The sequence below is a fragment of the Rhipicephalus microplus genome, chromosome X (assembly GCF_043290135.1).
Source record: "Rhipicephalus microplus isolate Deutch F79 chromosome X, USDA_Rmic, whole genome shotgun sequence".
Classification (NCBI taxonomy): domain Eukaryota; kingdom Metazoa; phylum Arthropoda; class Arachnida; order Ixodida; family Ixodidae; genus Rhipicephalus; species Rhipicephalus microplus.
The window spans coordinates 317,767,491-317,785,297 of NC_134710.1; the positions used below are offsets into that span (position 1 = coordinate 317,767,491).

At 44.8% G+C, this 17,807-nt stretch overlaps 1 protein-coding gene across 8 annotated transcripts in view; it reads right to left on the reverse strand.

Moving 5' to 3' along the window:
• Nucleotides 1-17,807, reverse strand: part of LOC119185247 (uncharacterized) — a 255,979-nt gene that overhangs the window by 162,627 nt on the left and 75,545 nt on the right. For all 8 annotated transcript variants that reach the window (XM_075879542.1, XM_075879539.1, XM_075879544.1 and 5 more), the window contains 2 exons: nt 9,029-9,191; nt 4,150-4,328 (listed from right to left, as the gene is read on the reverse strand). In XM_075879542.1, the coding sequence (XP_075735657.1) occupies nt 4,150-4,328; nt 9,029-9,191 (342 nt within the window). The remainder of the gene's footprint in view (nt 1-4,149; nt 4,329-9,028; nt 9,192-17,807) is intronic.

Sequence of the window (17,807 nt, forward strand, 5' to 3'; positions counted from 1 at the left end):
TGTTTCTGTAAACACGGTCCCGCATAACAAGGCGGCAACAATAGGTGGTCGAGCACAATCAGGTAGCCACCTACTACAAAAACGCACAGTAGGCTTAAATGGTGCTACGCCACATATGTTCCCTAGCAGATAATAGTTGGGGATCCTGTGATAAGTATTTGTCGGCGATAAGTCATAACTGCGCATTTGCCGTTAATCGCCACCTCGCCTACGCTTCTCCCCCAATGATTACCCGCAAAAGCACCACCGAAGTTGTGCAGAAGCAGCAATAGTTGATCTGCCAATTTCCAAACTTCACTAAATGATGGAAAACACTTACAGCAAATTGTGGCGTCTGTAAGTTCAGGGGCGCTGTAAATTTTTATGGCGCAAACTTTTATCGCGATATGCAGTTAGTACACACTAACCGGCAGGTACAGTACATGCTCGTTAACTCGGATCTCACGGGACCGGAGAAAATATCAGAGTTGACCGAATTCCGAATTATAATGAACCATGAAAACAAAAGGAAAATGTACACGGCACAGAAAACCTTTATTTCTTAAAGAAGTGCGTTATTTTTGCCTGCCCCACCATCGGAATTTCTGACAAAACGATCTTATTTAATCCCATCAGGTGGTGGTGGGCACGTTCACTGTCGCGAGAACAAACGCAAAACTTCTCAAAAACATCGAGGGCTTCAGCGGCATCCTGCACGAAACAGTGATTTCGGTCCTTTTCAAGCACTTCCGATAATATGTCATCATCAGTCAGCGGACCAGACACGGCAACATGATAGTCTATAGTGACGTAGTCTAAAATCTGGACGCCACTAGGAAGAAGAAAGTCAAAACGCGTGTCATTCACCTCGTCGTCCATATTTCCAGTGAGCTCGCGGGTGTCCTCTGGAGGAATATCCGAGTCGTCAGGGCAGACAAAGCCGCTATGCCGGAAAGAATTTGCAATGACCGCGGGCAGCATGTTGCTCCAGACATGCGCTAAAATGTGAAGTGCGGTCAGGAGACTTGGGTCATACTCTCGCCCTGATTCCTTGCACAGCAGGATCCGTTCTAGCACATGCTTTCTGTACCTGCTTTTTATGCGCTGAATGATCTCTTGATCTAGTGGTTGCAGAGCAGCCATCGTGTTTGCAGGTAGAAATACAAGTTCGATGCGCTCCAGCCCTGTCACTCTGGTATGAGCACTGCAGTTGTCAACTAGAAGTAAAACCTTGCGCTTGTTACCGGAGAAGCGGCGGTCGAGTTGGCGCAGCCACGCTTGGAAAATATCCGAGGTCATCCAGACCTTTCTATTGGTGTGATAATGCACAGGAAAGTGGTGAATCTTCTTAAAACAGCTTAGGTTATGCATCTTCCCGATGACTAGCAGTGGCAGGCGCTCAGTGCCCAACATATTTGAAGCGTGAAGCACAGTGACCCTTTCTTTGCTCCTGTTCTCTCCAACGCACAGGTCACTCTTGAACGTGATCGTTGCATTAAAAATGTTGGCAGGCTGATAACGAACCAGGAAATGGGGAAGCTCAGTTGTCTTCCCCCTGCTGATTTATCCCCTGCTGCTTTTTCCCAGCAAATGTTTCGAAATATCAACCCGTGCCTTTCTCTATAGCGGGCAAACCAGCCTTCAGATGCACTGAAAGATTCAATGTTCATTCGCAGTGCGCACAGCCATCAGTACCTTTAACTCGAACGCCCTGACGTGTGACTTCGGCTCACTTGGAATGAGGTCAACGCCACCAAGCGTCGAAAATGATATGCTTGCTGCAGTTAAGGACAGGTGTAGCGCGCGTCGGTTTTACTAGCAAATTTTTGTTTCCAGTCTGCCTGACCAACAGGTCAAATTCACTTACTTCGCATCCCATTTTCGCCACGTTTCGCTCGTGGCTACTTCATCCGTGCACCCATGGCGTTCGTTATCATATACTTATCTTGACAATGAACAATTGTGTGCAACAGTTCAAGTGCCCTTTAAAGGGACACTAAGAAGGGAAACGAGCTTTTGCATATAAATATAATCCCACAATCCTGAAAACACCACTCTAACCCTGAGACGGTGCTTAGTAAGCAAGATAACACGAGAAAAAAAAAATGCTGGTGGCGACACCACCTTGAGATTCCCGCTCCAAAAACCATGACAAATTTCGAAGGCGTCTACTTGGTTCTATGTAGTTTTCAAGCAATAAAACTGAAGCACATTGTAATCTGTGGGTGTCGTAGATTTAGCATGGGAAGTTTCAGAAAATTTAATCTAGCTAATGCCATGAAAATAAATTTTGTAATTTCTTATGTCGTGCATAGAGATTTTGGTGCGAAATTAAAAATGAAACTTCAACCTTGATTTTCTCTATTGATAATGGCATTATTAAACATGTGGCATTAAAGCTCTCAGAGTGCAGCTTGTCAATCTAAACCAAGCCATTGTTTCTCTTTAGTGTCCCTTTAACAGAGCTCATTTCGTTACATGAGAACTAAGCTCGGTACATGTGATCTGATGTGTTCTCTGGCAATAATGAATATGCGTTGTTTAGATCTTGCTGCTTGATAAGTGTTGATTTGCAAATGACATTCCTTTGACTCGATTTCTTTTTGGTGACTGTATTACAGTGCTTAGTCTTTTAACACTAATACCTACCAACTAGCTTGGCTCCCTATTATTTAATGAAGATTGCTACTGTCCCAGGCAAAAAATTTTTTTTCTCCATCTTTATGTGCCTTCCTCCTCCGGAACTTGCTCCCTTTACAGGTACAGATAAAAAACAGTAGGTTTCACAGATGAAAGATGTACACTTACATTTTAAAAATCGCACGTTAAGGATTACCAATGCACTCTCAGGGTACGTAGCATGCGCTTGTCAATGCATGAAGTTCCTACCACTGCCTAATCACTATCAATTTTAATGCTAAATGTTGCACTTAACTAACCCACAAGCAAGATTTGTTCACACGAGAAGCATCCTTAAATGTTCTAAATTTGCTGCATCTTTAGTTGATGTCTGTGAGCTCGGTCCTAATCTCATAAAGACTAGCATTTCGCCCCATTCAACTTTCTTCATGTCCCTTACAACTCAGCACCCCCGAAACAGATAAATCTATATGGGAGAAGCCAGCCAAACATGTGATAGTTAAAACAAGGAGGTAGATTCTGATGTATATTAGTACAGTAAGCAGGACAGAGTACTGTGCACTGTACAAAGGAAGAAAAAGAACAGCAGTTTTGTGCAAAAATGTTACAAGCAAGGCTTAAAGTTTTTTCAGCCATATATATTGCAGCATTTTTGCTTGCTGTTCATGTAGTATCAAGTCTGCAAAGGCAAGTATAAACATCTCTCTCATTGGCCACATACATGTGATGTCAAAACACTGGTGTAACAAATGGTGCAGACAAATGTGAGCAAACCACCACCACTGTCTTTTCCTTAAATGAGTTTTCAAAGCAAGAAGGCAAAAGCTACAACAATGGGAATGCAGAAAGATGGTGCATACAAGCAGGCCCGTCACCTATGCACTCAGCAGTGCAAAACGATGCATAGCAATGCTGGTCAGAAGAGAAGATGCACATTCACGTACGCCTTATTCTCCCTTAGCTCCCTTACACCACCCCCCACGTGATAGTGATGTGTATCGAGAGTATAGTGAGCACAGGGCATATTAGCGTCTCATTGCACTAAGACTTGCTACGAAAGATTACAGCCACTAGACAAACGCAAACTTTCACTTGGCATCTTCCTGTAGTTGTTAATGCAATACTAACTTGGACATAGTGTAACATCTCTTCACTAGCTTCACACGCAAGCCATTTTTCTTGCGCCTTTATAAGTCTGAGAACATGTGCACGCTGAGACTATTGGCCTTCATATTGACCTGTACATTTTGACTCCCACAGTGTCAATCTGCTAATCTAATTACTACTCGATGATGCTAATGAGAAATAAGTGGCAACAATGAGTAGGCTGCAAAGCCAAACAAACAACCAAGAATTCACTTTTAAATATTTTTAAAGATTTGACGGCTGTTGGTTATATTTCAATCCTTTCATTTTCATTGAAATGAAAATAACACGTACAGATGAAGAAAGCATGGGGACCACGTAAAAGTAAAACTGCCGAACATTTTTAATAGTACTCATTCTACAACATAAAGAGCAACCACTCACCTTTAAATCCTCCTCCCTCAGCTGGCCTGCTTTCACTTCTGACTCGAGCCTAACCTTTGACTTCTGCAACTCTTCTTCACATTTCTGGCTCTTCAACATTTCCTCCTCTAAGTTAGCCACAATTTCCTCATAAGCCAGCAGCTGCTCATCGACTGCTTGCTTCTGCTTTTCCAGAGAACCTACAAAAACCACATGTAGCACAACAAGGAGCTATGCAACTTCCCTCTCGCTACATCCTTTCACTATCGAGCAACTATGAATGAGCTCTGTTTGACACTGACTCGCTTGGGTAGTGTTCAACAAGACACAACTTTTGTTCTAATATGTCTAGCGCATCCAATCTTGTTCAACTGCATAATCTTCACATTCCAAATTATTGTGATATGCTGATCTACTTGGAAACTCTCCCAGTTTCTCTCTCTTTTGTGTTGCCCTCTTGTGAACACAGAAGCAATAAAACGTTGTTTGCTGCCTACTCTAAAAGGTGTGAGAACTTAGTCAAGCGTTCTTCACTTCTAGTCTTACACCTTCTATCAACCTTAATTGCAATGATGGAAAAATGAATTATTGTTATTATTATTATTACAGTCGAGCCCGCTTACAATGAACCTGAGCATGACGCAGCATCCGTTCGCTGTATCCCGAAGTTCGTAGTAAACGAAACACAGCTTTAAAAAAAGTTGTGAAAGAAAACACAAACTTTTTTTGCCCCGTACAGCCCGTGATGCACATGTTTCGAAGAGCAGAAGCGATAAGGGCGGTCTCGAGTTCATATAATACGGCAGGGTGCTCATTTGTCGAGGCCTGTGGCATAAGCTGCATGAGGCACTGGCTCCAAAGTTTTGTCATTCTCGCAATCAAATTCCTCCAAATTGCTCTTGCCACGTACTTCATTCACAATACCCCAATCTGTGCACGGTTCCGCAGTGTCGGCATCATCATCAGCCGTAAATAAACCATTGCAACAGATGTCCCACCCGCTCTCCCAGGTCGGAGTCGACGACGCGCTACCACAAATCGCCGCCCCAGTGGTCCTGTTCGGAAGCTTCAGGCTCGGCATCGGGCCCGATGTCGACGAAGTCGGCCTCGCAAAAAGTTTCACGCGCATGTAGCCGTCACCACCGCACACGAGATATTCACCATCTCCACAGTTGAATATCGGGACGCCCAAAGCGGCAAGTTAGCTGCCAGGTTTTCAACAGCTATGAGCAAGTGCTCCGCAACGCGGCACCTATTGCGCAGATTACGCTCAAGCCAAGCGGTCACACTTTCGACATTTTGTTGAGCGGCAGGAAAAAGCGTGCAAGTCCTCCCATTGGCCGTCATGACCACACACACACACCAAGAGCGAGCAAGACACGCACATGCAACACACTGGCCAGAATGCGTGGAACAGCTCTGGGCCCGTTTTCAGTCAGAAAACGAAACTAATTCGAGCCAGCTTGGCGGGCGTCACGAAGCGGTGGAGACTGGCGAAGGGGTTCTGATCAAGAGAAGAGAGCAGACTTGCGAGAGAAGGGCAAGGAGTTGTGGTTAAGAGAGGGGAGGATGCGGCAGGAGGGCAGCCTTGAAAACCAAAACACACGGAAAGGAGGCAGGTCGGGTAGCTTGCGTGAAAGGTCCGGGAAACTTATTCGTAGAAAAACTTGGAAAAAGTGCCTGCACGCGCAGAAGTAAAAGCACGGCCGCCTGGATCGGTGCGCGCGGCGGTGTTAGAAGAATCGACGGCCGTGGTGAAAAAATCGTTTTCTTGCGCCGGCAGGTTTGCGTGGCCTCACGGACTTTAATCATTTGCAATTCGTTCTGCACAAATTAACAGTCGTTTTCGTGCTTCCGCACGCGCGCGGAAGGCATGCTGAGTTGAGTGCAAAGTGAGCGAGAACAAGTCCTAAACACGAAGAAACACGAAATGAATCGCAAATTATCAGAGTCAGTGGGGTAGCGTACACGCGTGCACTAGACGCAGACTATCCGATACAGTCGGTGGCCGACGTTGTGGACAAATTGTCTGGTCACTCCAGGTCGGCGACGCTAATGACAGTACCAGCGATCAAAAACAGGGTATATGGCTGACCAGTCTTCGAGAGATAGGTGGCAGTGTGAAAACACGGGCCTCGCCTGGCGATGCGGGTTGCTCAGAGTAGCGGGGGAGGACAAAGGACAGAGGGGTGCGTAACAAAAAGCAGTTGGGGCATGGAGGAAAGAAACAGCCTTCCTTGCACTGGGTCCGGGAGAGCGGCAATGATTGATTGATATGAGGGGTTTAACGTCCCAAAACCACCATATGATTATGAGAGACGCCGTAGTGGAGGGCTCCGGAAATTTCGACCACCTGGGGTTCTTTAACGTGCGCCCAAATCTGAGCACACGGGCCTACAACATTTCCGCCTCCATCAGAAATGCAGCCGCCGCAGCCGGGATTCGAACCCACGACCTGCGGGTCAGCAGCCGAGTACCTTAGCCACTAGACCACCGCGGCGGGGCGGGAGAGCGGCAACTAGAGGGTCACGGAGGCAGGGTCGGCGTTTAACAATAAGAATGTATGGGCACCTCGCCGATGTCTTATCGGTGGTCGAAAGTGGTTTCCCGGGAAGTCAGCAGACCGCTGATTCCGTTCGCATCAGCGGCGCTCGGAGACGTTCGTTGTAAGTGCGATTTTGTGCCATTGAACCAATGTATAGTTTCACGGTCACACGAATATTGTTTGTTTTATGCAAAAGCTTGTTTTAAATGATGCCGTTATATGTGGGCTCGACTGTATTATTATTGATTGATTAATTGATATGTGGGGTTTAACGTTCCAAAACCACCATATAATTATGAGATATGCGGTAGTGGAGGGCTCCGGAAATTTCGACCACCTGGGGTTCTTTAACGTGCAACCAAATCTGAGCACATGTGCCTACAACATTTCCGCCTCCATGGGAAATGCAGCCGCCTCAGCCGGGATTCGAACCCGTGACCTGCGAGTCAGCAGCCGAGTACCTTAGCCACTAGACTACCGTGGCGGGGCACCTGTATTATTATTACTATTATTATTATTATTATTATTATCATTATTATTATTATTATTATTATTATTATTATTATTATTATTATTATTATTATTAGAGTTTAAGAAAAATCGAGCTCCTACAAAGGCTCACGAAATGTTGCATATTTTAAAAACTAGGCACTACACTACAAAAATAATTGCATATTTTAAAATAGCACGCAAATATAAACTCCGCAAGTTTAATTCACATCTACAAAAAACATTTTTTATCTATTTCAAAGAGTATTGTCTCCCTTTAAAATGGATAGTTGCCAGCATAAAGAGAATGTTTGTCAGTTTTTTTCATTGAAGGAGCCGTCAAACACCAGTTAATGTTTTCATCACTTCTTCTGGTACGGCATAATACGCTGATATTGAGTAGCAACATGTAAAACAAAGTAGTTGTAGTTTATATTAATGCACAAGCCACCCTAATATCTGACTACACTTACACACGAAGACTATTTTTCTTATTGGAACCGATGTTTCATCACATGGCAGCAATGACACTAAAATTGTAAACACATACTTTACACTTTAGCAGCAACACAGTCTCATGTTTTAAGGGGCGATGCGAGTAGAAAAACCCAAGCTTCTTCTGAAATAACATAATTTTTGTTTTGCATTGCTTTTATAAATTAAGTTTCTCTATTTTTCCACACAACAAATTGTAATTAAACTTGCAAGTAAGCTAAAATCACTTTTAAAGAAAACAAGGTAGCTACTAAAAACTACAAAGGGCTCACTGCCTAGCGTCCCCTCGAAATTGTGATCTGGCTACTTGATATTGCATTTTGCACGAGCAGTTCACCAACCCCAAAGTCACATGCTCAAAATAAACATGATTCTTAGGCTCTCATGACGAAAGAAATCATTAAAAAAAGACATATCTTTTCCAGATAAATGAGCTCACACTTATATCTTTAAAATGCGTTTTTCTCAATATCCACATTGGGCAACTGCTCGAGTTTGGAGACTATGTTTTTGGTACAACTGGTAGCAAGATCAAAATGAAAATTTGCCGACATATTCCTTAATATGTGAAGCAGGCAAATATCTCCTTCAAATATTGATATCGCCTATATAACATTAGTTGTTTTTTTGTGTGTGCGTGTCCATTAAAATGTCTTCTACACACTTTCTTGTTATTTCTGTTCTACAGTTAATGGGAAGCAATATGACGCATTAATGGCTCAGAATCATGAAAGTCCAGGGGCAGAAAATTTTTCTAAAAAGAACTACATTTTACACGCTGTCACGGTACAAAACGAAAACAATGCAGCTTACTATAGAACAGACTACATATGTGAAATAAGCATAAAAGCCTATAAATACAGCAAAACTTTTATTGCCCTAAGCTATCGATTAAAGGAACATTTCTTTTTTCGAGTAGCCTCTCGCCTTAATGCAATTGCAACACAACAGTAGGATAGCTGAGCAAGTGCCACCGTAAGGCGAGACTTCCAGTAACGTTCTATAAAAGGTGTGTAGCGACTAGAACCAGCCACTGACATCACTGGCAGAGTGAAATGCGAACAAAAATGTGTCTGCTCGTAGTCTGCATATGTTTTCAACACTGATTACGCCAGTTCACGTGCACCAAGTTTTGTCATTCTTTTCTGCATTCATTCCAGCATTCAATACCAGATGCACCCTAGTGCTACAGAAGGCAGTTCAGAAAAAAAAAAAGTCACTTAAAAGGCAGGTTATTACAATACCAAAATCACAACCGCAGGCCAGCATGCAGAGGCTAACACAAAACTGAGCAACGCTTGTGACTCTGCATGTTGAAACACAACTAACTACTGCTTGCTCTTTGCTCAAAGATGAGCGAGGAACACTCACTTATTTTCTCAGAGAGGCAGGTAATCGTAGACTGTTGAGCCAAAGACTCCTCCTGAATGATGTAAAGTTGCTGGTTCTTTTCCTTCAAGAGTCTGCTTAGCTCCGCTACAGTACGTTCCAAATCAGCGATTTCCAAGTCTAGAAGCTTACGAACTTGTGATTCCTGCAAAAAAAAGTCAAGCAATTAAGAATGACTAACTTCCACATTAGAAACTTCACAGCACTTAGATTGAACCAGTAACATTGAGGAATTACTTCACATGCAACAGAAGTTGATAAAGAGCATGGCCGGGTAAACAAACACATAAGTGCACAAGTATTCCTCGAAGTGACTTCGACTCCAGAAATATTTAAATACAACAAAACCTCGTTAAGAAGAAGAAGATTATAATGAAGCAATCATAATTTCCCTTGAAATTCCCATAGGCGCCCATATATTTCAAACCTTATTTTAACGAAGCGAAAATTTCCTCACATTCAACATAACCAGTCATTTTTCGTCCACAATGAGCATCTACTGATAATTTTGGTATACGTCAATTCAATATTTTATACCGCGCGACGGTTCACGGCTCATCACAGCTGCAGTAATTCAAAACTCGCACCTTGCGCTCCCCGGGAGCCGCCTGCCAACACGTGTGTGGGAGCGAGTCTCCCTGCCTCCTCTTTTTTCATGAACTAATGAACTCGCTCGCGCAGCAACTCGCGTGAGTGTGCGCTACAGCTGGCCTCCCCTCTCCTGTAGAACTCATTGAACCACCCGCGCATCTGACCTCCTTCTACCCTTCAGCTCCACGCTGGGACGGTGGAGATTGTGGCTTTTTTCCTTGTCGTTCGCTGTGGAAGGGCAACAACACCTCTATCAGTTTCTACCGCTAGACAGGAGATGGACAATGGCAGCGCCAAACGTAAGCGCAAAAATATAACAATCGAGCAAAAGTCGGCAATGTTGAAAGCCGTTGAATCTGGCGTCAAGAAAAAAAATTGTCCGAAGAGTTCAGCAATGCCGCCGCGTCAATTCAGGGCTGACAGCTTCTCTGACTTCGTCACCTTTGACAGCGGCGTCGTCGACAATGAGGAGCTGACTGACGAGGAAGTGAGAGCGACGATCGAAGCCTGTTCAGAGCAGTCATCAGACGTCAGCAAACAAGAAGACGAGTCCGCTGCAGTAAAACTGACTTCACAGCAGGCGATTGACCGCGTTGATGAATTGAAGGCATAGTTCCAGCTGCAGCAAGACGACTGCAGTGTTGAAGTGTTGTAGCACCGAAAGGCGGGCGAGTTGGAACTTATCCATAGTGGGCAGCGCACAAAAGGAAACACACAAGAGAAGGAATCAGGACAAGCGCTGGTCTAACAACTGAAAGTTTTATTTGAAAGAAAGCATAAATATACATGTGTACACAGAAAATCAAGTGCTACGCAAGATTACTTCCGATCAATGAAACCAATCTCCTGTTCAGATAAAGAAACAGATGGCTGGCTAACGCAAATGCCAACACTCTTCGCCATGTGGTAAGCCTCAGCAATCTCACGTGTCCTTTGATTATGATGGCGGTCGATGATTGCGGTTTGCTCAAAAGAAGGAATACAACCGCAATCGCGGCAATGGCTGGCGAGGTGAGACAGAACCCCACCCTTTAAAGAATTTTCATGCTCCCGTAGCCTAATATTAATACATCTACCGGTCTGTCCTATGCAGACACTCCCGCACGAGCAAGGAATTTTATAGACTACCCCGGTCGAACATGCGGTATACTTCTTAACGTGCTTGATTGAACAAGTGTTATCAACCGCCCTCGTAATTCCCTTAACGCGTCTATGAATCTTGCCACATAAGCTATCCAATTTATTCCCACTTGAAAAAACAACGTCAACCCCATACTGCCCCCCAACTTTCTTTAATCTATGTGAAATGGAATGTACATAGGGAATCACTGCAAAACGCTTTTGCTCGCGTTGAGAGGTTGCTGGTTGGTTGGTGGGCTGCGCGTTACAATTTACTTTCTTTAGCAAACGCTCGGAAGCAGAAACGAGAAAGGCGGTGGGAAAACCCGCTGTCTTAAGCCGATCACACTGATTACGAAAGCTTTCCTCTGTGGCATGGAAACAAGATTTTGCGACAGCTGCGTGAAGGCATGAAGTGACTATACCATTTTTTACCAGTTTAGAATGAGCAGATTTAAAGTTTAGGAGGGGTTTAGCCGACCTGGGAGCGTATAACCAACAGACATGCGCATCCTGGAATCGCAATGTTAGGTCAAGGAACTGAAGCTCATTCTTTTCATTGGGAACTTCACACGTAAACTGAAGACCCTGCCCCCTTTCCCTAAATGCCTTGAGAATGTTCACCTTATCATGTAAGCTACTAACACTATCCAAAAAAACCAAGTAATCATCCACATACCTAAATATACGAGTCCCCCAACCCTCAAAATCTCTTTCTAGATCGCGATCAATTCTACTCAACAATATGTCACTTAGGACCGGGGCAACTCTGGAACCTATGCATACACCTGAGGCCTGAACAAACAAATCCCCTTGCCAAGAAACAAAAGTAGAATCAAGATAAAAACGAAGAAGTTCAAGGAAACTTTGAACTTTGTGTGTTTCCTTTTGTGCGCTGCCCACTATGGAGTGTTGAAGTGTTGCAGTTGAGTGAAATGCGGCACAAAGTGATAACATCATCGCTCAAGGGTGCTCATATATCGTTGATCACTAATTTTTTTTTCTAAGTAGTTGTAAATAAAAAGTTTTTGTTTGTGCTTTGCATTAGATGTTCATTGCTCATTGCAGAAACGATGTTGGGCATCACAACCATGATTTGAAAGCAAGATGTTCCGGTGCTCGCTCGAGCAGGTGAGTTCACCTACTTTAGAAGACACGTATTCGCGTCTGCACAAAAGAGAATTAATTCGAAGCCGGTCAACAGGAAACGATAAAAAAGCGTTTTATCAGCGGGCTAAGCCTTGCTGCTGTGCAGGAGCCACATTTTGTCCCAGCATACACTCTAGCCGCACTGCGCTTCTAGAATTTTGTTAATAGCCGCTGCTGGTAATTGAAATCTTGTGTAATTATGCTGGCAAAAGCAACCAGCAGGCCTAGCCTGTCCCATAATGCTGATCGGAATAGTCACACAACGCACACGCACCTCCCCCCCCCCTCGCCGCAAGGTATGGATATTACGAACTTCGGATAGAACGGACTTGTTTTGCCGAATTATTATGGTTCGTTGTAACGAGAGTAGACTGTATTGGTAAACCTGACGTACTGACGCCCGCACAAGCGCGTACAAGACGTACTGACGCCCGCACAGCCGAGTACCTTAGCCACCTTAACCAGGGGGGGGGGGGGGGGGACCACACAAACAGGCTTTTTCAGCAGACATCTATAAAAACAACTTCAAGGCTACCAGTCAAGCTCTGCCACAGCAAACACCACCACAAGAAGGATTCCCTCACTGTGAGAGAATCCTTCTTGATCCACAAATTTAACACCATTCGTTCAGGTATCAATGAAAACGTAGGAAAGCTCACCTGCCTCGCACTATAACAACACGACTTCTTAGAGTAGTAAAATATTTCTGTGTATATTAAAATGTATATTAGTCAACTGTGGTTTCTTTACTTCAGAACTCTTTTACATGTCCTGCCAACCATACTGTGCCCCGCGTGTCGATGCGCAAGGAAATTTGAAACTTGTATATTCATGCACCCGTCGCATGTCAGTCATGTCAACACAAGGTTCTGACAGATTACCATTTTTTTACTTTGATTGTCCTAGCTGCTATACCGAGAGTTCATCACGTGAGCCTATAAAAGCGGCTGCATTGTATCATACCTACTTACCCTGACGAAGGCCGTGCCACGGCCGAAACGTTAGTAAATACGATTTCCTTTTCAAATGTGCTATCTGCAAGCTCATTCAATATAGAAAATACCCGGACCTGTCGTGCCTTCTCTTATATATATATATATATATATATATATATATATACTGCACTCATTTACATAGTTTGCTTTATGCTTATGTCATGCACATGAGCACCAGATCCTCTGCTGCAAGGGTGTCAAGCAGCATACTCCCGTACGCTTGTTTTTGTGCACCTGTGAACCTTATTTATTGCAATGCCTAATTTTTCAAAAGCCCTATAAATTGAAATTGGTAAAAAGCGGGTGTGTGCTAGAGCTGATGTTCCCATATTTGGACTTTTCTTTTTTCAAGGCTGCATCTTTTTTTGCACTACTGACGAACCCCTTTATAAGAGACACCGATATAACAGAGAAATGGGCATAAGAGACATCAGTGTGCCTACTGTAAAATACCGGTGAATAAGAAAATGCATACGAGGTACCCTGATTATAAACGACATCTCATATCAATGACAAAAACGGCTGTCTGGAGCATGCCTCTTATAAAGGGGTTTAAGTGTACATGTAGAAAGACAACCCTTCGAAAAAAGATCACGTATTAAAGAGCACTTTTCACATAAACTCTTGTACCATCATCATCGGTTGTAAGTGAAACATCAGTGTTGTCTACAAACAAAGAAATTAAGATAGATTCAAATAAACAAGAAAATAACATTCAGTTTGAGTGGAAATCAAACCAGAGCTTCCGCATGGCAAGCAGCTGTTCTACTAAGGAGTCATGCCAGTGTTTGAAACCGCTAAAAAAAAAGCATTGCTGTTCCCTCACTCATAGGAATCGGCGTAACACGATAGGGAAATGTGTCATCACAAAGGTAGTTGCGCATTTGTAGTGCATTGATATATCGAGCTAGTACAATGTCTATTGGTGTTTGGCAACTTTAGCCCCGTTTGACGTGGATGCTTCTGTTGGCCGCTACAGTGGTACGTCGCTATCTCAACAGCTGACAGCCATGACCCACGACTTAGCCCTAGTGGTAGCTGTAGTTAAGATATACCGGGATGCAGCCTATCCTGAACCCTCACAAGGATGTTATAAAGAAGTCACTGTTTTGCTGCAAGGATGAAGCAATGTATGCCATAGCTAGCACAGTGCTGAAGCACAAAGGACACACCCAAAGAACACACAGGACATGTGCGAACTAGCAACTGTCACAGCTCAACACTTAAAGCTTGCTCCTACAACACAAGGAAGGACACACGAAATGAGTGCACAAGTGCAGAGTGCACAAGACGGGGCGCGAGCTAACAACCGTTGCAGTTGCTACTTCTTAATGTTTGAATAGTGCGCTTCTTTCACAAACGTGGCCGCTGCAGTGAATGAAGTGACTTTCATGCATTCTGCAACTTCCAAGCAAACCTTGCGGTGAAAGCACTAGACATACAAACTACTTCTATTACAAGCGCGTCGTACAGGCAAACACACCTTGTAGGGCAAAGTACAAATGCTATAGGTAGGAAGTCTGCAAACTCACTTATGAGTGGACTCACTCAGACTCGAATTGAGGAACGAGTCTGAGTGAGTTCGCTTGAGAAAAATTTAGGCGAGTTCCGAGTCTAGGCGAGTCCGTACGAGGAAAATTTCGAATAGTCCGAGTCTGAGCAAGTCTAGTTGACGAAAATTTTAGAGTTTGAATTAGAGTGAGTTTGGTTGGAGAGAAATTTCGAGAGTCTGAGTCCAAATGAGTTTGCTTTTGCAAAACTTTGGCGAGTCTGAGTCCAAGTGAGTCCTGAGGAAAAAAATGTATTGAGTGAGTCTCAGTGAGCTCTTTTCTTTTGCCTATCTAGAGATAAAAGGCGCGCACATATCGGGACGACCTTTAAAGCGTGCCCTTTGTCAAAATATTGTGTGAACAACAAAGAGCGCCACTATCATTATTAGGTTGAGAGCAGTGTGTTCGGAAAAAAGAAGAGGTGGACGGGTGGGCTTCGCCATGGAGACGGCAGCTCATCCTTTTCTCTATATTTTGGTGCCATGAAACCCAGGAGGAAGGACCTTCGGAGATGAGACGGAGCCGACTTCACGAATTTCGACCGCCGTCGTAGCCTCGAGGACTTTTTTGTGAAGCCACCGTAGGTAAAGCTGATGTGTGAGGCCTAACCACCGCTGAGACCTGGGAGCGCAACTCCGGTTGCAACCGAGACCACTAGGAGCACCCATTGTGTGACGTGAGTACAGGCATCGTCTGGACGTTTGCAAGACGAGAGCCCTCACTTCTACTTAGACTCCATCCTGACTCGCCCTTCACGACTACGGCCCGATATTCACAAGTCAAGGCAGTCCATAGGTCAATGACGTACATCTTGACAGTGCAGCCCCGTGAGTTCATGTATGTCATGTAACATGACTACATGCCACGCTCATGATGCGCTCGCGGCTGTTTCGCCAGCATCACATATACCAAATTTGGTATTACAGTACGTGAATAGATGACGAAGGTATGTGACTGCTGCAAACATGGTGATCATGAGATGGGTGTCATGTAACAACATGACTACATGCCACACTCATGATGCGCTGGCAGCCATTGCGCTAGCTTCACTTATACCAAATTTGGTATTACGCGACGCGAACGGACGACATAGGTAAATGACACATCCAAACATGATAATCATGACATGCATGTCATGTAACATGACTACATGCCGCACTCATGATGCGCCTGCGGCCGTTTTGCTAGCTCACGAGACGGGAGCCCTCACGTCTTATTCTGCTCAGTACTGACTCGCCCTTCAAGACGACGACCCGATATTCACAAGTGAAGGCAGTCCATAGGTCAACGACTTACATCTTGACAGCACAGCCCCGTGAGTGCAAGCACAGTTTGGAGGCTCGCGAGATGGGAGCTCTCACGTCTTCTCCAGCTCAGTACTGACTCGCCCTTCACGACGATGGCCCGATATGCACAAGCTCATGAAGAACAACAGCCCAACAAGTGACGGATATTTGTTGTGCGAACCTTCTGTGATGAATGCCGTGTTGACTCCGACTTCACCTCGTGACACGGTCCGCCAGTGACTTCTCACGTTTCCGACGCTGGACCGTATCATAGAGGCCCTCTACGAAAGGCGGAGTCAAACACGCAAGGCTGTAACGCAGGTCATCGCAGACGTCGAATGTCTTCGGCAATTGAATCGCCCACCAATCTGTGAGTTACCGCGTATTCACCGAGTTTTGATTGAGCAGTATGTAGAACTCAAAAGAATCAATAAGGAAGTAGAGCATGTAGTTGACATTGATAATTTGGAAGCTGAGATGGAGGAGGCGAAATTTTATGAGCGCCAGATCATTCTAGCGAAAGTCAGAACCGAATATAAAATCGCCGACGCAATAAAGGCACGGCAGGCTCGTTTGAAGACAAGACTACAGATTAAATGAAAGCAGAAAGAAAGGCACTCTCTGCGTCTGCGTCACCACCATCCAGCCAAGGCATATTGGACAACAATCTTGTAGCACAGATGCCAGTCGAGTCAGCCTCAGGACATATTCTTGAGTGTGGTGAAAGCCAGGACCTTGACTAAAGTAATGACCATCGAAGGGGCCTGCACAGAACAAGCCCTACTTACAAAGATCTAGCCTCCGCCTGTAGAACTCTCGTCAGCGTGCAATACCCATGAGCCTGTTGTCAAGACACCAAGAACAACTCTGGTGTTTGAGGTGGAAGGCATTTTCATAATTGAAAAGGGGGAAGACTTTGTAGACCCAAAGGGCCATTCACGAGATTTTAATTATGTATCCAAGCGAAAGGTGGCAGACTCAGAGGTTACAAAGCCCTCATCAGCCTGCGTTCAAGTGCCCAACGGAAGAAAAGAAAGGCCAGCTCACAAAGCGAGAAGAAACAGAAGAAAGAAAGGAAAGGCCATGATGACACAAAAGCAAGCCTCTTAGATCGCTGAAAGCTTCAGCTCTTTGAGAAAGCTGCAGAAGCCAATATTCAAAGGAATGTGCATGGCACATACTTCAGCGAATTTGCGAAATTCCTGCACAGTGTCACAGTGGCGAATGGGACGGACCAGACGAAGACGGAGCCGGAAAACCGAGGCTTACAAGGTAAATGCCGCAAGCAAGAGAAGGCCAAGAAAAAGGTTCCTCAGAAATAGCTTCCCAAGATCCTGCTGGAAGATTCTAATCTGTGAGCTTTCATGTCAAGGAAACCTGCTCAGCGAGAACACAGGTGCATTGATTGCAATGCACTCAATAGCACAAATGTGGCACAAGCACCCAAAACACCGCTGGAAGATCAAGCGCAGAAGGAGACTCGGATTACACACTACCAGGACTGACGTGGAACTGTTACTAGTATTGAAGTACATTTCGTACTCGGAACTCATGTGAGCATTGAGTTTTCTTTGTCGTCCGGCGCCAATGTGGGGGCCCGGAGAATGTTAAATATTGTGTGAATATTCACGAACATTTTATACTCGAAACTCATGTGAGCGTTGAGTTTTCTTTGTCGTCGGGCGCCAATGTGGGGGCCTGGAGGATGTTAAATATTGTGTGAACGACAAAGAGTGCCACTATCATCATTAGGTTGAGAGCAGTGTGTTTGGAAGAAAGAAGAGGTCAATGGGTGGGCTGCACCACGAGCACGGCGGCTCGTCCTCTTCCCCTATACCCTTTGCGCCATTTCACTAGTGATAACGAGAACTCGCTGAAGTGCCACCAAGGTCCAAGTACTACCAACAGTTGTAGGGGTGCTGACACCCCCTGGTGTCTCACCCCAAAGCCGCATTTCGGGTGACGACTGCCGGGCGATAGGTGGCATTTTGTTCGCGTTGGGTACCACTGTTGGTAGAGTGGTAGCGCCGGTGGTGACCCCTGGCGGAAGGCAGGCCTTGGTGGCGGGCGA